At 39.5% G+C, this 25190-nt stretch overlaps 1 protein-coding gene across 1 annotated transcript in view; it reads left to right on the top strand.

Annotated features, from left to right (window-relative positions):
• The first annotated feature begins 5523 nt into the window (after positions 1 to 5523).
• Positions 5524 to 25190, top strand: part of rbms3 (RNA binding motif, single stranded interacting protein) — a 164682-nt gene continuing 145015 nt past the window's right edge. The window contains exon 1 of the mRNA XM_084942680.1: positions 5524 to 5636. Coding sequence (XP_084798806.1) covers positions 5586 to 5636 — 51 coding nt within the window. The 5' untranslated portion in view covers positions 5524 to 5585. The remainder of the gene's footprint in view (positions 5637 to 25190) is intronic.

Genomic DNA, 25190 nt, shown 5'->3' with positions numbered 1-25190 from the left:
TATGCCTAAATTTGAGCCAGCACATTCTCAGACTCAAATCAAGTAAAACACATTTTTCTGTTCAGGAATGTAAGTAAACAACTGTAATTTGACATCTTAATCACAAATATAATAATGTGCTTGACTATTTTTTCAGCTTTTTGGGGGGTAAAATAGTACATTTGAAAAATTTTGGATAACATTATGTATATTTTAGCATTAAATATATAATTTCAAGTAAATATTTTGCACATACTAGTAAATTAGCTATTACAGATTACATTAAATTACATATTTTTGTAATTGCCGTTACTGTTAATTCAGGGCAGCTGTGATGTAAACCTTACATTGGGTGGTGTTCTAGTAAATTTCTTGAAGACCATACTGGTAGTCTCTCTAGTACATTTATATAATGTCAATTAGTATTTTCAAATATTTTCATTGATTCCAAGGACCAGAGTTCTTGCAAGGCTTTAGTGGAGAATTGTGTGAATTAGCAAATTGCTTCCACTAAGTTAAGGTTTGGATTTCCAACCCATACCAGATGCTTATAGATCAGCACAAGAAATACAACTGTGGAAATGGCCATCAGTGGAAGTGTGGATTTTAAGTGAGACAAAAGAACTGCCACAGTTGGAGACTGCATTAGTTGAAGTCCTGACTAGATAAATTGCAGACAAAGCTCGTCCTGAAGCACCACTCAGTCTCTAGAACCCTGAGGAGGTATTCAAGTCTGCAGGGATGCCCCCCTCCATTTATTAAATGATTTTGCCGCAGTTACATAGCTATATAAATGTCACTTGACATGTGGGCGAAACTCCATTTAAAGCTTGTCAGAGAGATTTATCAGGGTATTAAAAACTTTTAAATGTGGCCTCTCTCTGTCTCTCTCTCTCTCTCTTTTTTAAAGCTGTTTTGATGTACCGTATACTTTCACAGCTGTGCATCATTGCAGGAGGGTGAAATAAATTCGCTAGTAAATAAACAGCGTGTGTTTAACTCTCGCATGGACCACCATTGATCCATTCAAAGTACAGTTATTGTTTTTTATCCATTGTGCAGCATATAGCTCAACTGAACCGTAATGTATAAAATATTATTATAGGCTATTACATTTGCTTAAGTACTGTCGCACGGTCACTTTATTAAAAAGAGGTTATCGTGGGCTTTTTTTAAAATTAATACAGTAAAATGAAAGATAACTAGTATAGCAGAAAGGATGTAGTATATCACTGGCATAACTAGGATGTGTGCACTCCACTAGCCTGGAAATACATGGGTCACATATCTGGCTTTGGCTCCCTGTGGTGTCAAATACATACCTTGACTAAGCACAAATGGGCCACAACGAGGCCACCACTGACCCCCACTTTCCAGATGAGACACACTCATATGTTCCACAGGCTGCATTGCTAGTCGCCTGGTGCATAACATGAAATTATGACAGCAGTGTCATTTTTATAATCCTTCTTCTGGAATTAGGGCTGATGCAACCAGGGCAACTGTGGGGTTTCCGTCATGGCGGCTGCTGTGCACCACATAAAAGTTCCCCTGGTGCTTTTACACGCATGCACACACACATACACACACAGAGACTGTGTGCACTGTCCCTTCTCATTTACTGATGCACAAAGCCACAGACTGTGGACCAGTGGATTTATGGTCTGTGAACAACACTCCCCCCCCGGATTAGGTAAACAGTGTTTGGAGCCAACTGATCGTTTTGCTGTACATTATCCCATTTGCTGGAACACAATTGCCGCTTTGCCAGTAACACTGGCTAGAACTTGGCAAAATGGGCCAGTGGACCAATTGCGTGTTGTTTCCTTAACAAAGGAGTTTAGACAATATATTTTTGAGCCAATTCTGTTTTCTTTATATTGTCATCAACTTAACAGCTTTAATGGTATTTCTTACCACTACTATGATGATGTGCGACTGTACTTTTCTGTTAAGCAAGACAACCTCAACAGCCTTTCTTACCTCATCGACGACTTCACTGCTATTACTAATCGGATGTCTTTAAATTTCCTCCGTCTTAACCCTGGCAAAACAGGGGTTCCTGTTTTCAGCTCTGACAGCTTTTCCAAGAAGGTTCATCATTATATCAGCTTTCATGCCACCAATATCAAATGACCTGCTAAGAATCTGAGTTTTGACCTGCATTTTGGTTTCAAATTTTTCACCTGTCTAATGTCATTCAGTCTTGATGACCTTAGACAGACCTTATGTATCAAAATATCCTTAAATATCAAAGTGATGTCAGTGATGTCCTGTTTGATGTTCCATTATGAAACGTTATGCTGCAGCTAACATCATTAAAAAAACAATAAAGGAAGCCTTTTGTTTTATAATCTGGTGCTTTATTGTAACACATATTACAGTTTAAAAAAAGAAGAAGCCTTTTTTTATGTGCCTTTACATAACAAAGGCACATAAAAAAGGCTTAAAAATCTCAAACAGCAGACACGGTCCTTCTTACTGGCAGGTGCTCTATGCAGTGTGGCCCTGGATCAGACAGAATCCTGCGGAGGTGCTAAGAAGTCCCACAGCTATCTAAGGAGAGTAGAAAATGTCTGTAAGGAAGACTTCCAAATTTTTCACACAGCAATATTAGGTTTTTTAAAATAAAACAAAAAAATGGAAAGGAGCCATTTAAAGGGGAACAGCTTTGTTTTTGTTGTTGTCTCAAGATATACTGTATATAGGATCAACATGACTCCATAAAAGGAATATCAATCAATCTAACTTTTAGCAAGTGCTACATTACAGTATTTGATCATTTTTTCTGCAAAGTCAAAAAAGATACAATAATGCTTTTAGAAGTCATAAGGGGTGTTTGGTTTTTTTTTTAATAGTTAATTGGTATTTTATTGATATTAATTAATTCACCTGAATAAAAGCCTAGGAGGGTGCGATGCAGTAATTGTGTTTTTCATTGGTAGCTTAATAACTAAACTCATAAATCTTAATCGAACAAGCATGTAACAAAAGGAACAAGCAAGTGAACGAATATGCCAGCTGTGACCAAAATGCTTGCTAACTATAAAAGCAAAAAGCAAACCGAAAAAATCATCTTGGAAAAAAAATCATTCTTGCTAATTAAATTTGTTTTAAATTGTTTGTTGTCATCAGTAATTGTGAGGGTTTTATGTAGAAAATTGTGTTTGAATGTCACTTCCTCATGACATGCAGATCAAGGAACTATTTGGCATGAGAGTCTAAAATTCTTTCAGCTTTCAGATGTTTTGTTTTCCTGCCACAATTCTGCACTTTCTTACTGATACAAGAGATTTGCTGATACTCAGAAGCAGCAGCCTCCCTCTACCCACTGTCTTTTCATGACGAGGAACAAGAACGCCTAAAGGACTTATGGATAATGCTCTGGGGAAGCTTGGGGAAAAGTTCGGTTTTAAAGTTCACACTGGTTCTTGCTACAAGGTACTGTTGATGTTCAAGTGATACTTGAGAAAAAGACATAATTTCTGTTACTGCTACATTAGTGGGTTTTGTCAATCTCTTTGGAAAAAATGCCATACTCAAAGTGGAGAAGACACCCTTACATCCAACTGCCTTGGCTAATTCAATTAAAGCAACATTTGATTAAGTCCAAGCCTGAGAGCTTAATTAAGTACTAAGGGTTAGGGGGATGCAGTTGTACGCGCATGTTTAGTATGCAATTACACATCTGGGGGAGTGGATGCACATGAATGGTGTGTGTGTGTCTGTGTGTGTGAGAGGCTGCAGGTGCATGTCTAATTCAGTTTGTGTGCTTACGCTTGCATTGCTGTTTGGGTGTGTGTGTTTTATAACTGGTTGCTAGGCAAGGGATGAGATAAAGCCTTTAACTGAGACACAAGAGATTTCCAACTCGCTCTTAAGCTGCTGAATACACAATAGGATGGAGTTCAGCAAAGTTCACATCAACCACTTCTGAATACTAACTCAATGCTACATGAATATGAATTTGTGTTAGTTAGTCAGATTTTTTTCAAAGGGATAAAATTCAGAAAAACGCCTTGCAGCCAAAACAAACAGGCAAAGATGTTCACGCACAAGGTAAGGGCACGCACGCCCCCAAGACTTTGAACTATCAACTTGACATCAACAAAGACAGGGCATTAGCACAGGCACAAGGTAAATTCTGTGTTTTGCATAGAAATATTCACAATCAGCATAGAACAAAACACTAGCTGAGGTTTTGACAAAAATGGTCTTCTTTATGGCTATGCACGCACTGTTGTTTTGGGTCAGAGCGAGTCTGATTTATGGGTCAGCCAGTATTGTCAGACAAGACTGGCCCATCACAGATAAATGGCTATGAGGATATACTGGAAAGTCTTTATCCTGGCAATTATTGGACAATAAATATGTTATCAGCACTGACTCCCAAAATGTAATCTCAGTCTATCTCTATAAAGCGCATGATAAGAAGTAATTCAAGAACATCTTTATTTATGTATAATTAAAAAGAATCCAGACAGCTTTATATTTATTATTTTAACATTTATTTGAAAGTTGAGTTAGGAAATCTGTAACAAAAAAGCTCATATTATCGAATAATCCAGTTTATGAATACAATGCACATCAAATGACGATCTTAAGTTAGTATTCATTTGAAGGTTGGCCTGTCACTTCTTCCTTTGTCCTCCTTCCTTTGTCCTCCACTTGTAGTCAAATGTTTTTAAACCCATATCACATACCATGCCATGATATGCCAGTTTTTAGGGCTAATGGCTCTATTGGAATCACCTTGTTGGTCCAAAAATACTATTTTATTCCTATCAAATTTGTTATCTTTGGCATTGATCATAGACTTAACAGAAAAAAGACACACTTCCCTTGAGTAAACAAAAAATTCAAGGACGTTTGGCTTCATTGAAGTATAAAGAAATGTAATGAAAGAAGCAGTAGAGTGTGTCAGTGCTAGGCCTACAGGTTAACATCTAAAATTACTTTTCAGGACTTAAGTAGTGAACCAAGGTGGCTGTGTGATTCAAAGGTCAGTGTTAAGTGGCTTAACAAAGAAAGAGAACACTTCTCTGAAAATCGAATGAAAAAACAGCTAATATCCAAAACTAGTTCGGAAAATGATTTTAAAAAAGCCCAACTCCTTAGAAGCAAAATATACAGAAATGAGGGGTGGCTCAAGACCTTTACACAGTCCTGTACATAAACACGTTTGATTGCTGTATTGGGATTAAAAATCAATGTTTTCTTTTGTTTTTCTGGGAACAGATTTTGCATAGTTTTTCGCTGTAGGCAGGGATAAAGATTTTTGGTACTGGAAGTTTTCTGGTTTTCTGCTTGTAGGCCAAGCAAAGTTTGTATTTTCTATACATCCAAATGATCACTTTTTAATTTCTTGAAAGCTTTATTTAGCAGGGGTCTTTGCCTACCAGATTATTCATTAGATTAGTCCTAATTTACAAATTTCAATGTTCATCCATTTAGATTCGATAAAGGTTTTAGGGGCGTGGCTTCTCTCACAGACAGGTTTGCCGCCACACCTGGGCTGATTGAAGTCACTGAAGCGGACCTGTGTCTTACCTTTGTGGTGCTGCTGCAGCTTTGGTGCATTCTTTTGGAATTATCTGAAAAATAATATGGCTTGTCATCTTCAACAGCTTGTCCAAGAAGTTTGTGCTTCGGTTTTGGTGAGTGAAATTCTAGTATTTTAGTAGCTGTTATGTTGCACTAATTAGCCGGTATATGCGACCATGCGTAGCAGGTGCTGCTGGCTAACAACACTATAGCCTTAGCTAAACTTAGCACTTCACACTCTCATTCAAATATTATTACTTCATATTCATATTACTTCAAATATTATTAACAAATAAAACATGGTGACGGCTAAAATGGTAACATTGAGATTTCAAAACGCAATATCACACTGTGGCATTTCCATGTCGTTTATAGTGAATAGCTCAGTGTGCAAACTGCACTACAACACAACAACACACTATGATTGTGTGTTTTCAATAACGTGACAGCAGCAGTGTGTGCATGCGGTGTTGTTTGAAATGATGAAGACAGTGTATTTTCATTTGGCTCCTAAATTCTCCTGCAGTATTTGTTTGGATAACTGTTTTCTAACTATAAATTGTTCTTATTTTGGACTGTCTAAAAGTTTTCCTTACATAACCTGATTTGAATCCATCTCATTTATGAAACTAAGGAAATAGTCACCAGAACATCCCTAGAAGAATGCTTGGTTGTTCTCCTTTGGTGAAACAGGGCTAAAAGCACAGTTTTGTGAAATCTTTGTGAAGTGAAGCAGCCAGTGTTAGGATAGTGGCTTTTTTGTCCTCTTTGACACAGGTGGGCAGTGATTGAGGTTGTAGACTCAAAGCCTCTGCACTGAAGAATCTCACTGTCTACCTCTAAAAAGTAATTTTTGGGAGCAACGCCACTTTGTCTGCAGCCATAACTCTTGAGGAGACACACATGGTCATTTCAGCCATTAGCAGCAGGATATCCATTACTCTTGGGGGCACACCTGGACATGTAGTTAACACTGAGCACATGCCAGTGTACTGTGACCCCATTTCCATGCTTTACTTAGAATGGATTATCATCACCTTTATGGCCATTTAAATTCACACTTGGAAAACACTTAAAGCTCAGTTCACTTAGTTTAAAAAGAGTGAACTACATTTTCAAAGACTGACTAGTTCAAATTATTATTATTATTCTTTATTGTTCCGTGTGAGCCATGCTTCACAGACAGGGGACTTTAAGTGTTTTTGTCTTTTAGCATTTAAACAATGTTGCATAAACCAGAACAACTGAAAGCAGGCCAGCCTACAAATGTAATTCAGCTCTATGAGAATGTCTACAGCTGTTAGTTGTTTGCATGATCTTATCCTTTGGTAGTGATTACTTCTTATCATCAATCACTAGCCAGATGCTCCAACTCTGTGTTGCGTTTAAAATTGGTTGCTGATGTTCTGACTTTTGAAAATGTGAGATTTTTTATTTTTTTTTTGGTCACAATCTGAGGATCTGTACTGATGGCTTCCTTTAAATGTACATAAGGACTGACTTCAGCAGTTCCTTTGGGAGCTGCCCTGTCTAAAATCTTTCACCTCTTTCTTCCTTTCCATTCAACAAGAACAGTCCACGTTAGTGGAGATAAAGTAAACAAATATGAACAATTTACCATACTAAAATAAGTTGAAAGTGATAACAGACTTGGTTTGACATGAGCCATTCTTTGAGATGTGCCTTTTAAAGTTTCATATGTTGAACTCTCCTCTAGGAAGTGGGCAAGTCTGTGCAAAATCTTTATCTATACATCTATACAGCAAAACAATCATACTAGAACTTGCTATGCTGACAGGCTGTATTTCTGTTTTGCAGCATCCTTTCATGGGTACCTGTTAACTCTTGAGAGAATGAGTGATGCTGACATCATGTTCTTTATTTGAAAACAATTGAAGCAATGCAAAGAAGAGAAAAGAAGTCAGTTTCTCAGTCTTTTTTTTTTTTTTTTTTTTTTTTTTTTACAATGTCATAATGTGTATTTTGAAAGTTTTGGTCCCATTTACAGTAAACTTGATGATACAGCAGGATATGCTTTAGGACGTGGCTACCTTGTGGTTGACAAGTCACTGCTGTATGGGTGTGGGTTCCTCTCATTCTTAGTCAGATCCACTCCTTGCTTGTCACAACTTTAGAACTTAAAGCCATGTTGGCTAAAATGCAAAACCCAAAACTTCGAAAGAGCACAAACCAAATGCTGACTTAGCATAGTGGTTACATCCATCTTTTGTGTACAGGCATGTGAAAAAGAGCATTTTCACAGCTTTACTACTTCCATAAGAATTAACAGGGTGGCAATGAGGTGCTGTTAATCAAATGCACTTGACAGAGCATCAACGAGTGTGATCACCTCTATTAAAGCAGATGTTTTGGGAATTTGCTGGTGTGGAGCATTCGGGTGTGAGTCAACACAATGCTAGTTTTCCCAAGAGTGGACATGTCTCAGCAAATTTACACCAAGGTCAGACCATACAATAATTAGAAAATTAAATACAAAAACAAGAGCTACATCTCAAACTCGACAGACGTTGGTTAGCTTTTGAAATGTTTATGACATTAAAACTGGAAAAAGACTGAACAAATATGGCTTGTTTGAATGAGTTGTCATGAAAAAGCCTTTTCTAATTATTATTTTTGGCCTTTTTTAGCCTTTATTGGATAGGGAAAGTGAAGATAGACAAGAAAGTGGGGGTAGAGGGCGCCACGGGTTTGGACTCGAACCCGGCCTGCTGCTCTCCAGCCATTTCGTTTCCACTTGTAGAAGTGCTGTGTTGTGGTATACATTAATGCTCTCAGAAGGTTTTTTGACGGGGTGTGTGTGATAAGTTGAGCATATTAATTGATTAATTATTTTCCAGCTAATTGTACATGTTTTATCACCCTGATACAATCAGCTCCTAGCTGGGGCTGCAGCACCCCCATTCTGTTTGTCTGGTTGTTGGTAACTGCCAAATTGTAAACTTTATTTTTTGTTGTACAAGAACAAAAATAAATCCTCCAGTCTTGTTTTTCCTCTCCTTTTCTGACTTGCTGTATGGATATTAACCTAGGGTGTGTTCAGTCTTCTTAGAGAGCCTGCTGGGCTGTAAAAATGAAATTCAGTCCATCCATGTGACACAAACTGCATTCAGCAGGTCACATGACACAGGAGAATTGGCTCCAGGCACAGGGACATCAGCAGAGTAACAAAGATGGTCACTGAGACAATTTTCAGCAGGATATAAAGTACTTGAATTGACCTCTATTTTCTAAATGACTCACCCAGTGTCAGGGGGCCTTTTATGGTCACATGACAATTGGAGAATGTTTGTTTATAAGATACGCCTGAAGAAAAAAAGGGAACCACTTCAAGTCATGTTAGTCTCCTTAGTCTTGCAGAGAAGCAGTGTAATACCTGTCTTTTTGATGAGACTGGAAAATGACAAAAATAAGTTCAGACTTGCTGTTACAAAATCATTCAAGCTTGACTTTGCTGTTTGTGATGACAATTTATCAAGAGACCAAAAAAAGATTTGGATGCTTTCGTGGGTAGCACACATTCATCCAGCTCGTCAAAACAAAAGTAGGTATTGCAGTTTCTAGCCTAATTAATTTACACAGTAGCTTATGTACTCTAATAGCTGATGGCAGTATGTGGGGTGATCTGGGAGCCTTTGGTGAACAAAGGAACTGGACTTGATGTCAGATGAGTAGTTTTCAGCCTCCCATGCTGACTGAGAGCAGCCTCCTTCCTATAATTTACCTTTTTTGGAAATGATCTGCTAAGTAATTAAAATTTTATTTCCCCCCTCAAATCCCATAAGGGCAGAATATCTGCAAGGCATGCAAAGAATATCTCGTGCCATCTGAGACACGAATTGCTGCAATATGCCCGCTCAGTACTGACTTACAGCATTGTGTAAACGATTACCTGCATCGGCTTTTGTAGTGATGATGCAGCAAGTGTGCACAGTAGGCAGATTCTGTGGTTCCCTCAGCATGAAAGAGCACTTTGTTTATAAGTAAGTAGTTGAGGAATACCCCTGCCTCTGTCAGGGTTCAGAGTTATGCTCCCATTGGAGCCACTAGTATTAAACACAAGAACACAGTTTGGCTGAGGCAAACAGCAAAAAAGGTTTGTTGTATTTGCCCGAGGTGTCTTAACACCCATGCGCACAGCTGCTTTTTTAATTCAGAGTTAACTCTTCACCTGTCCCATTTTACTTTTGTAGTATTTTAAAATGCATCATTAAAAGCGAGTTTGCCTATGTGTGTCTATGGTTCAATTACAGTGTAGTTGTCAGTTATTTGATCATATTGATGCTACTTTTTGTCTGTTCGGTCAGGAGAGGGGTCCTCTGTCAGTTTTCCTACATCCCATCTGCCCTTCTGTCTCTCAGTACTTGTTTGTTCCACAAACTTATGTGTATAGCATTTTTCTATTTTATTACAGCTTCAAACCTTGTCCAATTCAGGAATACAAGCACAATATATATTGTTATGAAATCAGTTTCACCCCGGTTTTTTTATTTCTCGGGCATCCAGAGACGGCACCGGAACTCAGTAGTCATTTCACAAAACCTTTATTCATCTTTATTCATCTTCATTTAAGCATGCATCTTCTAGAAGGGAAGACGTTCAAGGCCGGTGTCCCTCTGCAGATCTTCCAGTCCTTTGTTTGTTACAGCCAGCTTTATAGAAGTGACCCCATCATGAAACCCCCATGGTGTGCTGCAAACTCTGTCTGTGTGTGTATGCACGAGCACGTGAGTGCCTGTGTGTGCGCGTACCCGTGTGCCTATGTGAGTGACTGTGCATGTAGGTTTGGGTGCGTCATAACAGTCAAAGCACTGTGTGTGTGTCTGTATACGTGACTTCCTGGGGGTCATAAAAGTAATCTCACCCAAGCTACACCAAATTCCTTTAGACAACATACAAAACAGAGTTAACATATTACAAACACTGAGACCCCCACTCTGCATCCACTGGGCCAGTGGCCTCTTGTTGTCTTACATTTACAGATCATGTGGAGAGTCTCCTGCAAACCTACTTCTAAGTTATAACAATTATGATTTTCTATTAAAGGTACAAGCATCAGCAACCCCCAACTGTAGCTTCCTGTCTCCTTTTATGACAGCAGAACCCAGTGTCCATAAATTCCTTTCTCTCTAAACAATTACACACACTCTCAGGCTACAGCTAAGCCAAACTAAAACACACAAACAAATCCTTTCCTATTCCTCTGATCTATCGCTGGACCCTCTCATCTAAGCAAATTTAACACATTACATTCTAATAATTATTTTCATGTATTCACAATATATGTGTGTGTGTGTCTTTATAATGAAACAAGGTCATTAAGACTTTGTGGTGCAATATGAGATTTAAAATGTTGTTTAGATCATGAGTTCCCACAGCTTGGGTCTCTCTTCTCCTCTCCTTCTAGGTCTTTCTTTCTCTCCTCAGGTGACAGAGTGATGGATTAATCCCAAATAAACTCGTTCATCTTTCAATTAGAGCCAGTGTTGAGGAGGTGCCAGGCATTATGAAGCTGTCTGGAAGACTGGGACTAAGGTAGTGATGGAGAGAAGAAGGGAGGAGGAGAAAAGGGTGAGAGTGAGTTATGGCATTGGTGTGAGGGACAGAGATAGGTGTTTGTAAAAGACTGAGTGGGGAAAAAAAGTGAGCACAAAATAAGAGTTCTGTGTACATGGGGGAAGAAATGCATTGGTTGAGGGAGCACATCCAACTATTAAAACATCAATCAGATTAGAACTCCCATGCCTGGCTGACCATCCAAAGCCTGCCTCCTTCCATCATCCCCACCGTGGTTTGCACTTTTACACAACTTTGGATTTCACTGATTTTGTTTTTTTGTCCCCTTTGTTTCTTATGACTCTGTTTCGTGTGTGCGTGTGTGTTTTGTTTTTGTTTTTTGTTTTTTCCCCCCACTTTAGATGTTTAGATTGTTATCTATCACATTAAAACTTCCTTAGCTATATAAATGCTAAAACCTTTTTTGAAAAAGTAGTAAAACAACTTGAGTCAAATGAGTACAAAAGTAGCTCTTGAGTTGAGTTCTCTATTCAATGGTTCATTCTTAATTTGGTGATAGACTGCCCAGCCAAATAACTTTAGCTTTGATCATGTTTTAATAAGCTTATGTAATGGCAGAACATTTATTTTCATCTAAAATTGCAATTTTTTTTCTTGCATTGATAGGGTAGTCTTCTCCAGTGTATCCCACATGTTGTCAGTGGAGTTCAGGGCTGAACTCTATGGTGGCCAGTCCACGTGTGAGAATGTCTCATTGTCTTAAACCATAGTTTAAACCTGATGAATCCTGGTTTTGTCATCATGGAACATGCCTGTGTGGGTTTTTTTTTTTTTTTTTGCCATTTTAATTTTTTTTTTAATAACTTGTCTCCATGACGTAATTATTGTCTGATTTACTCTTTTTCGCTGCTTCTGAGCAGTAATGACAAAATAAAAGTTGTCCTTTAGCATCGTAAATCAGCCACAGAAAGTCCTTTTCCCACTCACTTTTGTACTAAATGGCTTGCAAAAACTGTCACATGAGTCCTATGTATGCAAAATAATTGATCTCTCACCCAGATTAATCACCAGATTAGTTATTTAAAGATATTAAATTGTCTTCGTATTGGTTCTATAGTATAGTGGTTAACATACATGTGTACTCAAAAGATCCTTGGATTGAGACCAGGAGGAGCCACAAATCTGAGAGGGTTGCGTAAAGGAAATGCATCTGCTGTTAAAAATCTGCCAGATCAAATATGCACTTGAATCTGCTGTGACTGCTCCATTATTGATAAGAAATTACAGAAGCTTAAATTGTATGCACATGGTTCTACAAAGCACTTTGTCATTCAGGTTGGACTTAAAAAAATTTAAATTGTATTGGCTTTGTGCAACACAGTTTTAAATCAATCTTTCAGCATTGTTGATTTGGTCTAAACCAGGGGTCGGCAACCCTAGGCACGCGCGCCACAGTTGGCACGCAATGGGTTAACTGATGGCACGACCATAGCTGGACTGGCCATCGGGCATACCGGGCCCGATGATTTTTTTTTTTTTTTTTGTAACGGTATAAACAACGAAAGGTGGTGGACTGGCCAGATGCTGGCTGGTGTGTAAAAATAACTCAGTTGTTTGGTGGTGGCTATGGCGGAGCTTCCACTGATTCAGTAAAATTAACAAGTGGTGGAGGCCAGCAGGTGGATGAGGGAAAGGGGAGGCAGGAGGAGGAGAGACCCGAGGCGGCCGCCGGTCCAAGTATCAGGTGAACTGAACTTCAGGTAAGAAGTTATGCCCTGCAGTCTATCTGGGTCAGATATAAACCAAGTTTAGGTGGAGTTTATTTTCGTTGTGCTGACTTTTTACAGTCAGTTACAATAACTCGTACTGTGTACTAGCTAGCATGACGGAGTTTCTATACAGCTGGGTGGTGCTTTGATGTTACTGATAGTGAACTTTATTTTATTCATAAGGTTAGTTAGTAGAGTTGCCAACCGTCCCGTAAAAAGACAGAATGTCCCGCGTTCAGAGAAATTATTACGCGTTTCGTGTTGAGCTGAGAAGGGATGCAGTCTGTCTAGGATGGAAAAAGACACAAAGGTGGATTTATTCTGTCGTTACGCTGCACAGCTGCCTCTTCTTCTCCTCTTCTTCTCTCCCCTCCCTCTCCTGTTGCTACTTTAATCATGAAACTGATCAATGATCAGCTGATCGGCTTTTCTCTCTTGTTTGTTTATCGACCACTTTGCGCCAGAAAGAGGAAACCGCCGGATGTCGCGCTAAACAGCAGCAGCACGTTTAAGCTTGATCAGCTGTTGTTAGAATTCATTTAATATTAATTTTAAGTATCAGCTGATGTTTGCTGGAGCCACAGCCATAAAAGCTGCTGGTCATGATGTCGGTTTGGTTATCTGGTGAGAGAGAAACATGAAGATGAAACCAGGAGATGTCCTTACTGAATCATCAGAGCTGAACAGGTGATGGAGAAGCAGGTTTACCTTTTAGGTGACATGAATGAGTTGGAGGGAAGTTATGAACTGTTTCTGAGAGACAAATAACACCAGGATCCTTTTCTAAGTAGCTGACAGCTGGTAACTGTGCAGGGGCGGGTCTAGCAAAGTTTTGCCAGGGGGCCAGGTAGGGCATTAACAGGGAAAGGGGGGCACAAAGAAATACTTTCTTATTCTCATTTAAAATGTCTAGTTTTTATTAAATAATTGTCTGAATCTTACAACCAAAGTTTTTATCTGACATAAAATGTATAGAAATCATACATATACCAACAAGACTGTATATCACTGTCACAACAGCCTTTGTTTTTATTCAAAGGCTTTATGGCTTTAATACCTGGTGGGCCGGTCTTTTGTCAAGCCCGGGCTGTGGGGTTGTTTTTTTTTTTTTTTTTTGTCCCACTCCAGCCCTGGGCTCGACACGCAGTGAATTAATCTGAGAAGGTGCATCAAAAAATAAATGGCCGCGCCAGCAGTGCAGATCGCAAATTAGCTCGCATAGACACATTAGTTGTGCCGCTTCTTAATGATGGTATCTTAACTAACAACCCCAACTACCAGATTCAACTTGTAATTGGCTAAAAATAACTTAGCCTGCTGGTGAGAGGGACGTTGTTAGCTTTCCACATTCCGACACTTGAAAAGCTTCAGGAGCTTTCCGTTCAGCACAGCATCAGCACCACGGAGATACACGGATACATCCGTAGACTCGAGACACAATGCATTTTTGGGACTTTCAGGTGTATTGACCAATGTTTTCTTTTCTGATCAAACCAGAAATCTTTAATGAGCAGCTAGATTTGTCTCGCATTAACTGGCCGAGTTAATGCCAGTTAATGCAACATCGAAGCAGCTGGAATCCATAGCTGTGCGTGTTCATGGAGCTGCATTTTCACCTGCTGAACATCACTACCTGACAAGTTTAACTGTCTTTAGAACATTGCAGAGGCCTTATTGACAGTATTTGGCTCTGCATATCTGTGTGAGCAGAATTTTTCTCACATGAAGAGTGTCCTCAGGTAGCCGTCTGAATGCTGGACACTCGGAGACCTGTGTCTCTGAGTGGGAGACCAGAGTTCATATTACACATGTGTGTCTCTGTATTAACAGACATGCCATATTGGCTTAGTTTATTTTTCTTATCATTGTTGTGAAGAGACCATAAATAGCATTTGTATATTCTGTTGTACAGTTCATTTGCTGTTATGGATAAAAAGTCTTTTTTTTTTTTTTTTGTTTCAAAATAGCTGATAACTATTCGCTGATAGCTGCCAACATCTGCAAACAAATATAATTCTATAAAGTGGTTCTATATAGTGTGTAACTGTTCATATAGAGCGTTATTAAATTTATTGCTAATGCAATCATATGGCACACTGACTTCTGAGGAAATTTTAAATGGCACTCGCCATCAGAAAGGTTGCCTACCCCTGGTCTAAACGCTCTTAGGGTTTGAGTTTCAGAAACATTGTGCATGTTTTAACTAAATACAGCACTGTTAGTTTCATTGTGTTTATAAAAAAATAGGAATTCTAAGTTGTCATAGATGGTGTTTGAAGACACTGGCTGAATAGTCTTACACTGTCTGCTCTAGTATGTTTGTTCTCTAAAAGATGTTAAAGTTAAACAGCGAAAAGATTGCAAATCATTGTGTATACATCAGTTTTTGCACCGTGCAACAGATGGGCACGGCCCCCCATATACCTGTAGTCCTGATCATAACATCACTGAGTCTGTGTGGGATTACTAGAGACAGATGACACTCCAATATGGTTCCAATATGTTTGCAGTAACCTACCTGCCAAGTAGCTAGAAATTGTACATTTTTCAAATCAACTTCAGCACCCAAATTGTTTGCACAGTTAAATGTAGGCGTAAGCATTGATATTAGTCTGCAAATTTGTGTACTTAATCCCAGTGTGCGCGCTCATATCTTATTATTGTGTGTAAATACAGTATGTGTATTTATATACAGTAATAATGTGTGGGTACAAGAGGAAGAATAAGGTGGTGGTGTTTGAAGAGGCTGTTATGACTTTGTACCCTCACTTTCATTCTCACCTAGAAACCAATACCGAGCTGTTGGCATATTTTCATTTCTTCCATTTTACTTCTGCTTCTTCAAGGAATATTATGTACTGTAGGCACACAGGGACGAGTTCTAATGAATTTGAATGAGCGTCTCAATTTATTTTCCATGTTTTATTTATTTTTTCAGGGTTTGGGGAGTAAATTGAATCGACGGCGGTGATGCGTGTGCTAGTCAGGAGCAATATAGGGACCTGCTGTTCTGATTAAGTTCCTGTTATGGAGCCGTTCATTATTGATTTCATTTCTCCTCACTTCTCCTCCCTCTCGCATTCACATTTACTCCATATCTCTTTCTTCTCAGCAGGGCTCTCCCTTGTTCTCTATGCCTCTTATTCTTCCCTGCTTTTTCGCAGTCAACTTTCATCTAAAAGCAGCGACTTGCTATTTATAAAACTAAATGTAAAATAAAACAATTTTTTTAAATTTAATACAGTATTTGATTTCTTTTTTTTTTCTACTGATCCCACTAATGTTTGGCGTTTGAGGTTGCTAGTGTTGCTTAGTTCTTACAGGGACAAAACATGCATTCAGCGACATCTGTAATTCATTTATTTACCACATACAGAGATCCAGATACAGAGATCAAAATTTAATTATCATAGTTTGTGTTGATACACTGATTTAATTTTTTCTCTGTGCTCTTAGAGCTATGTTAGAACTTATGACAGGACAATATACAGCTAAAAAAAGTAACAAGATTAATATTGAGTCATAAATTGTTCTTATACGTGTTTTATATTGTGTTTGTGTAGATTACAACACTTTTTTTGTCTTATACACATGGCTGCATCACTGTAAATCACTAGTTGTTTGTTTTCCTTCTCGCACAAGAGCTCTGTGGACCACACTCGCACTGAGTCACTTACTGGCAGTCATACTCTTTGGGATTTCAAATCATTGTTTACCCTGCCTGTGGAGGTTCTGGTACGTTCTTAGGTTTTCCAAATAATCTAGCTAGACATACAGCCGAGAGTTTTCCAATAATCTCTCCAACCTTAAAATCCAACATTTCCAAACTTGATAGTATCAGCGGTGGCCAAGAAAACCATCTCACACACAACAAAGTCCTTGAATTTGGCAAATTTTGCAAATTTAAACTCAATGCAGATTTTGAGTTTTACATTTAATACAATTAGAACAGTCTCACTAGGATTAGCTGTATAAATAAATGTCTGACTTTTCAAGGTAAATGTTGTCAGTATGGAATAACTGATGGACAAACTGCTGCAGTGTAATGCTTCTGATGGAATTTGGTGCTCTAGTTTTTATGTTAAAACAATGATCTTTTGGCTGTTATTCTATACCGAACTTGGCAAAATTTCCCACCCAGCTGAATGGTTTGAGACAAATACACCCACTGAACCCCTTATTTGACCCTTTCTTTTCCCTTTAGCACCTCAGGAAAACATGGGTCTGAAGTTCTCATGGAGCTTTTAAGACATGGGTTCTTGAATAAAACAGAATTCCTTTTAGCGAGCCTGTGGTAAATCTCTTTTGTTTGCGATTAAGTAGTGCTAAATAGTCTGCAGCTGTGTTGAGACTGAGCTATGGTTAGGAGGCCATCTGAAGTCCTCTGTGTTGTTATGACTAACTTCCTATAACCTGACCTCTCCATGAGTCAAGAGCCAAGTCATAGAAAAAGGAATGCGGTGACAGGTTCCACGGAAAAAAGAAGAGGAGGACCTGTTGTTTTTAATGAGCCCCTGGCCTTTTCCACTGGCTGGCAGGTTCGTGTGCTGGCACTGTGGATAGCAGTTTGGATCACAAATAGGCCTGTTACGGCTAAGGTTGTTGTTGTTTTTTTTCTCCTCTGACTAATAATCTTAATTTGCCTGGCTTCCTGAGGCCTTCTTCATAGTTTCTGGTGTGCTGACTTCATGTGTGGCAGTTCTCATGCTAAGGTATTAAATTTTTACCATATACATCTGTCTGGTGTATTTATTTATACAGTTCATCACGTATAGGCATTTTTGAGCTAAGCTTTAAAGTAAGCTTTCACATGTAGTTTTGTCTGGCAGCCTTAGTCTGCCTTTTTAAAGAAACCACCCTGTCAAAAGTTTGGCCTTCATACCCCAAACTGTGAGAGCGGCCGGCTGAAACATCTGTGGTCTTGGCTGGGAATAAGAGGCTGCAGAGACTTGGATTTAGGATCTAATATGCAATCTCTGGGGTGGGGTAATGGGGAACTTGGCTTGGGGTTATGAACTAGGATTGTGAGGTGAGGTGAGGGGTAAGGGTGTTGGGCTGGGAAATTTGGAGAGCGAAGAATTTATGGGGGACTGGATTTGAGAGTTCGGCATTAGGTGATGAGAGGATGGAGTGTATCGGGGTAGCCTGGATAGGGGGAAGGGCGTGGTGAATTTTAAGAAACTGGGGTTAAGGCTGGGACAAACGCTGTTGGAAAGACAAGGGGATCTTAATTTTGTAGCTGTACAGTGTTTTTAAAAATAGCAATAAATATGCCAAATAGACGTTTACTTAAACACTTCAAATACTGAACAGAATAAATTACTATAATGCTAAGTCAATGTTTTTACTAAGGGATTTTGTGTAAGGGAGACAATAAGAATTAGGTCGCCTACATGGTTAAGGAAGAGGCTTGTGTTTCTGTGATGTGGAAACTGTGGTGAAGCATAACTCTGGAGCTGGTTTAAGGTCCATGAATTGAGGTTTGTGGGCAGGGGATTGGGTGTTTTTTCTGTTTTTTGCTTTTCTTTTCTTTTTTTTTTTTTTTAGGACTGCAAAGGGAGGCTAATGTTGAAAAGTGTCTGCTAAAGCTGTAGCAAATGAATGGATGGATTACACATTAGTTGGAATACAAAGAATTCGGATGGAGTTGGAGCATGTGTGAGTGCTGTTGGCTTTCCGGCTGGGAAATTGGTCTGGAGGGTTAGTGGAGGGTTGGGTGAGGGTCATTTGATGCTATTTTGGCTGTTCCCAGATTCAGTAACGGCTGGATAAGAAGAGGGTCTCTCTTTCCCTGACGCCCTCCCTCCCTTCACTCACAAACGCATACATGCACATGCACAAACTCCTTTCATGTTCGGCCAGTTGCATCCAGCACTGGGGAGACTTTTGGGAAGATGATATTATGGATGATACGGAGTGGAAGATGACTCAGCCACAGGAATCCCAGAAAACCCACAGTGGTTGGCTGGAGTACATAGACAGAGAGAGACAGTGAAACAGAGGGAGGCAGAGGAAGTGTGTGTGCGTGTGTGCGTAGTATAAAAGCCAAGGAGAAGTAAAGGAGAAAGGGAGTCATGGGAATGTGTCATTGGAGTTGTCATTTTTATTTTTGGCTGTTATTAATGTGACTTTCCTTTAGTTCAGTTTAGCAGTCCATTGAAATAAGTACTTTAATGTTTCATGTATTTGTGTGCATTACATATTAATGTTCAATAATAATGTGTCAGATCTATATCACTGAGGAAGTACGGACGCCTTCATTTAAGCATGTGCTTTCTGCTGCTTTTTTCCGCAAAGTTACTGTAATGTAAAGGCTACCAAATGTAACATTAGCATCAGTGAATAATTTATGACCTCTCATGACTGACTATAACAGTGAACAACCCAGAATTATTCCAGCCTAAGCTTTAGATGAGGTGTTTGTTAGGTTCTAGATGCATCATTTTGGGTGTTTTCATAACTATAGTTTGTTTACTCGGGTCTGAATCAGTTGATGAGTTTGACATTTTTTTGCTTTTTCCTGTGGTTTGGTTTCCATTGACACAGAGAAACCCCCAAGTGAACTCCAAGCAAACCAAAACTCTGTCGGGAGCAACAGAAATAAATGCACGAAGAGGGGGCCAAGTTCTGGACTAGTGAATAACATTCATGTTACAGCTAGTTGTCACAGTTTGTGTTCTGGGATGCTGGGAAAGCATACCTGGCTAGGTAAAGGCATTTATCTCACACCTGCAGCTTATGCCTGGTGTTTGGGTAGGATTGATGTTGGGGGGTCACCCTACTGCAGTTACCATGTTTACACCTGCAATTGAACAACTTTGGCTAAATGGACTAAACAGCACAGGAGTGAAAACACCCTTACGTCTCTGACTTTATTCATTATTTGGTAACCTAAAGAACAATGTGTAAGTTTTGTCATGTTCAGCTGTGCTCTTTGGTTTGGTTTCTAGCACAAAGAAGGAAAAGGCTGCAGCTATTCCAGTGCATATCTGGCTTTCTTTCAGTTAGTGAGGGTAAAATGAGCAATTCCTAGTTGTGGAAGGAGATACCAATACTTTCTTAATAAGCCAAAGACTTGCGGGGGATGTGGTTTTAATGTTTTGGAACACCAACAACATTTACAGTGTAATTTAGACATTATGGTCTTCTCTAGCAAGGACTTAAGGTCATTGTGCAACAAGACCGCAACTAATTTGAGAATGATGGCTTAAATGTTAAATGTCCAACATGTAAGTCTTGTCTTTTTTTGCCTTTGACTCTGTGCTGTGATTGGAGCTGACATTGTGGCTTTTATCTGTTACCCTGCCAAGCTGAACTAGAGGCAGGCCTGGGATCAGCTCAAGTCCAATATGCTGTTAACGCTCCGTTTGTTGAACAGACACAAATGGAAGTTGAAATGTCCAGGTGAATGGGGTTTCAAGCTTTGTTTCTGGCTGCATGCCTACCCACAGACTAGTTTTGTGAATTTGTCAGTTGATTCTCATTAATGGTGATAAAACGATCTGTAAAATCAGATCTGTTTTCTGCCTGCCCATTTTCTCAATATAAAAGCTTTCTAAAATGCAGAGAGGAAAGCTAAGAGAGACTCAAATTGTGAGTAAACACTTGTTTTAAGTGCGGATAGTAAAACTATAATTTGTGACAGTACGGCACAGATTTATTTTTATTGAAAGCAGAAATCCTTCTTGAATTAGAGGAATTACAGTTTGTGTAAAAACTGGATGTGAACAAAAGAGCATGAAGTAACATGGCCAAAACATCTGTAAAGCTGTGGTGCAACAGCAGATTTGACATTTTATTAACAAAGAGTAGTTTTTACCCATAATGCCACCAGCAGTGTCATGCAATGGAGATACAGTTTGATAATTAACAGCTTTTACACTTGCTCTTGTGCAATTTAAAATAAGCAGAGGAGTGGAAAAGTGCTGTCTCACCATTGAGCTCTTGGTATCGCGTGCCTTCCAAACTTTCACTGTGTTGCAGTGACCTTGAGCGCTGCAGAAAACAGAGCCTGTGAGTAACTCAGGAAAATGAGGAGTGGAAGAGAGAGAGAGGGAACCCTCCAGCTTGCTTGTCGACAGATAATCTGTCAACCCCCCACTGGTCCCCAGACTCACGGTACATGTGGCATACACACACACGCTATGCAGAACACACACACACACACCTCTCACCAGCCACCTACTCGTGCTGCACAGCTGAGTGTCTGACAGTGAGGTAGCTGGTGGAGAACGTACTTACCTCCCTCCTCTCCTCATCTGTTTCAGCTTCATCCATCACACCCTACACACACCTTTCTCTCCCTATCTTTAACTTTCTGCCCTCTCTCTTCTGTTGTCTCTCTTCTCTATCATAACCTTTCTCTTTCTTCCTGTGGGTCTATCATGGTTTGTCCCTCCCTCGGTTTCTGCTCCTTCTCTCCAATTTATCTTCTCTTATTTGTCTTTGCCTGAACTCCCTGAGATGGTTGCAAAAAGAGAAGGCGAAAAAGTCATCAGTGAAAAATGGACACTGTGGAGAACACACACTGGTCTGTAATCTAAGTACATGCTGGAACACTCTTGATTATATTAGCCCTGTGATGTGCTGGAGCTAAGATGTAAAACAAGGCTCGCCATGAATGGTGGCTGTTAATAAACTCAGAATTGCAAACTATTGATTGGCTCACTCAGTGTTGATCGTGCATGTGTGTGAAATGCACATCCGTACATACTTCAGCAGTGGTAGCCCAGTAGTTTTGAAAATAATGGTATCAAGATCTGTACACAGTTCTGCTCAGTGATTGCCTCCAGGCCTTTAATACCCTACAACTGACCCCTGCCTTGGGTCAGAACAAAGCATAGTCTTTAGTAAATGCTTCACTACTACCTACTAAGAATGCCTAAGGATCAAACCTTTGAATGAATGCCAACCATTTGCATAGACCATGAACACACAGGCATTGTAGAAACAGTGCTGCTGTAGCAATCATCATTTCATTTAGGTATAATATGAAATAATACGCCACATCAACACAATGCACCATATTTTTTTTGATGGATATCTCAGGGTGTTTTTGTGCTACAGAAAACGCTCCCAGAACGTGCTGTTTATCTACAAATAAGAGAGAATCTCAAAGCGTGTAACCAAATCTAGGTTTTGACAAAATGTCAGCAGAGCTGAGGTTTTGTTTGTTGCTTCCTGCTGCCTAATGGTCTTCCTTTCGAGTTTATTAAGCACCAGCATCACACACAAGAAAGTTGTGCTTGTGGTCATTTCATTAATAATTTAAAATTGTATAACATCTGTGACGTGATGACAGGATTAGGCAGGATCTAAAAGTGAAAGATTGTTTGGTATGATCGCAACTGGGAGAACAAAAGTTCTTGACATTTGCACATCTTGACTGTTGGGTAAAGTGTGCATATACACATCTAAGCATGTAGCTTTTAGACACATAATATGAAGGTACTGTGCATCAGTTGGCTTACATGTTTGACACCTCGTTCATGCATGCACATAGAATTGGTGCCGTCTTTGCACATAAAAATAAAACGGTAACTTCTAAGTCTGTCAGCTACATTATCTTGTATGCAATGAACTTACTCAGTCAGTGGGCAAACATGTAAAAGCTACCCATGAGAGTTATCATTTAACATGGAACTGGATACAGCAGTTAAATTTTTTTTCTTTTCCCCGTGAGTGGGTAGAGTGCAGAATGAGTCAGTGGGTTGACATTAACTGGCAGTTGTGCAAAGTGCGCAGATGTATTGCAAAAAACCCAGATGAGTCACTCCTCACTTCAGATGGTATTTGCACTTAATGACTCAATGACCACATTTGGATTGGAATTATTTCTTTGGAAGTTGTAGAACAAACTAAAGTGAAAAGAGATATCATGGGCAGAAAGACAGGCAGGAAGGCAAATGGGAGAAATGAGTTGGATGGAAAGTGAATGAAAGAAACTGATGAGAAAGATGGATTTAGAGTGGCAAAATATCCTCCACCACGTAGAGTCGTTTAGGTCATTACTGGCCATGTTGTTTGTTCTTAACATCTTCACTGTTCTTGTGCATCTTGCTGCCAACTGAGTGTCAGGGTAATGTGATGGTTAGATTTATAGATGTGTCCCCCTCTGGGCTGCCACAGGAGTTTGGGCAGCACAGATGTGATGAAGCACTGTCCAGAATCCAACAGCTACAGTTAAGTTCCCAGTCTGTGCCAAGAGCCACATGAATTTGGGTGGGGATGGTGGAAGCGGATGAAACTTCTGGAGTTGCTGTGAACTAAATTCAATTTAACAGCTGTGGAGGGAAATGTCCACATGCTCATCATCTGGGTGGGTAAAGAGATGCGGTTGGGTTATGGATTGAATCCAAAACGTGTTTTTTTTTTTTTTTTTTTCTTTCTTTTTTGTATATACACAGGTCTGCGGTAGATGTAGTCATGTATTTGTCTATGACCCAACATTACTGAAAAGGCAAACTGCTCATAAAGGAGTTCTACTCCATAATTACAAATACAAATCACTGTGCAAAAGTCTCGAGCCACTCCACATTTGCTTTGAAATGGGAAAGTGCGTTGATTTATTGAAACATATAAAAATGGTGTGTAAGGCAAAAACAGTGTTTGTACGGTTCTAACAAACTTGAAGGTCAATATCTGGCATGACCATCTTTGTTCTTCAACACAACCCGAACTTTCTTGTAATTTCTTTAAACAGTCTTCAGGAATAGTTCTCCAGGCTTCCTGAAGTACGTCCAACACTCTTTGACTGTCTCTATCGTCTCGATTAAGATGATCCCACACTTCCGTTTCATCGGCTGTGACATGAGGTCGGTTATGTAAATACGGGCATCTGTGGTATCCACAGAAACCTCCTAATCTCACCTAAAGGTCATATAAACCATTTCTACAACCATCAAACACAGCAAAAAAAATTGCCTAAAAAATTGCCTACCTAAAGAGGTTAAGACTGTCTGAGCAGCGGCATTTAAGAAGTGTTTAAAGGTTGTAGACGATGTTTAGTGCTATCTTTTGTCAGTACAGAACATGGCGTCACTGGGTTGTTGGTTGTTGCTAATAGGCTTCTAGTAACAGAACCAGTAACTCAGTGGAAAATAAGGACACTAAAACTAAAAATCGGTCTAACATCAATGAGTTTTATGTTAAGAACCCAAGGATACACTGTCCACATTCACTCTCTCTTAAGCAGTCAGTGATTTTTTCATTGTTTCCCGTTTCAGTGCAGCTGGGCAAAGTCCACCTGTTACCTGTGATGTTTGGATTTGTAAAGCATTTTATAATTAAGAACTCTGTCGTCAGTGAGATGAGGGAAAAGGTCTCAAAAGTACAGCATCTCTTCCTTCATCACTTTTCAGACGGAGCAACGGAGAGCTAAAATGTGTTATTTAATGTGGTTGAGATGTAGGCTTATAAGGTCACCAACATAAACCGTGTAAAATCACAAAACGCTGATCCATTTGTTTTCTGCTGATAATTTCATTATTGTACTCATACCAATAAAATGATAAAGACCTCTGTACACAAAGAAGAGCTCTGAGGCAGTGCAACTCTGTGTACGTAAAGGAACTTCCGAATTCATCAGTCTGTCAAAACAAAGCCATAACTGTTGCTTAATGAAGCATTTCATTTCCATCATTGTTTCTGCTCCCCCACAGGATTTCACTGTATCTTTTTACTTGATGTATGTGAAGTGCAGCAGAGCACTGTATCTGCATAATTTTAGAATAGAGGGCTCTGAAGCAGTGCCTCAGTATTCAGAATGGACTGGTAATGAGTCACAATGCTTTATTGAAAAAGTGTGTGTGTGTGTGAAAAATAATTGAATGTAAGTGGTGCCTATCAAGTTGTGGTTGTTTCTCTCTGGTAGTGAAACCTACGGAGATTTCAAAACTCATTTAGCTGTGCCACTTCAAAGAAAAGGAAATATTACGTAAAATCGTCGTTGGACGGGGTGGCACGCTGCTCTGGGAAGAACTGCGCAAAAGACCTGGCGTGGTGAAAATGAATCAAGACGATCGAGTCGCTGTTTTCACTGTACTGTGGTTTTGTGCGTGTATGCGTGCGCGTGTTCACATCTTTGTCTAGGCTAAGTAAATGTTTGTATTCATGCTAATTAGTGTGTTCATTGAATAACAGGAAGCTGTTCCCAGTCTGCAAAGATGAAAGGCATTAGAACTGTGTCCAGTATTTCCTCCCTGGTGTGTTCACTCTAGCTCTGCAGGCTTTAACAATGAGATCTCTGAAAAGAAAGAACCAGAAAGGAGTTTGATAAGCTCTCTTTAACAGCAACATCAGAGTAAAAGCCTCAGATGAGTGCAGCCAGGTCGGGAAGGTTCCAGTGCAGCGCAAACTAAAAAA

Source organism: Perissodus microlepis, chromosome 11 (genome assembly GCF_051167445.1).
Source record: "Perissodus microlepis isolate ML-2025 ecotype Zambia chromosome 11, ASM5116744v1, whole genome shotgun sequence".
Classification (NCBI taxonomy): domain Eukaryota; kingdom Metazoa; phylum Chordata; class Actinopteri; order Cichliformes; family Cichlidae; genus Perissodus; species Perissodus microlepis.
This window is presented reverse-complemented; position numbering and strand designations above follow the sequence as displayed.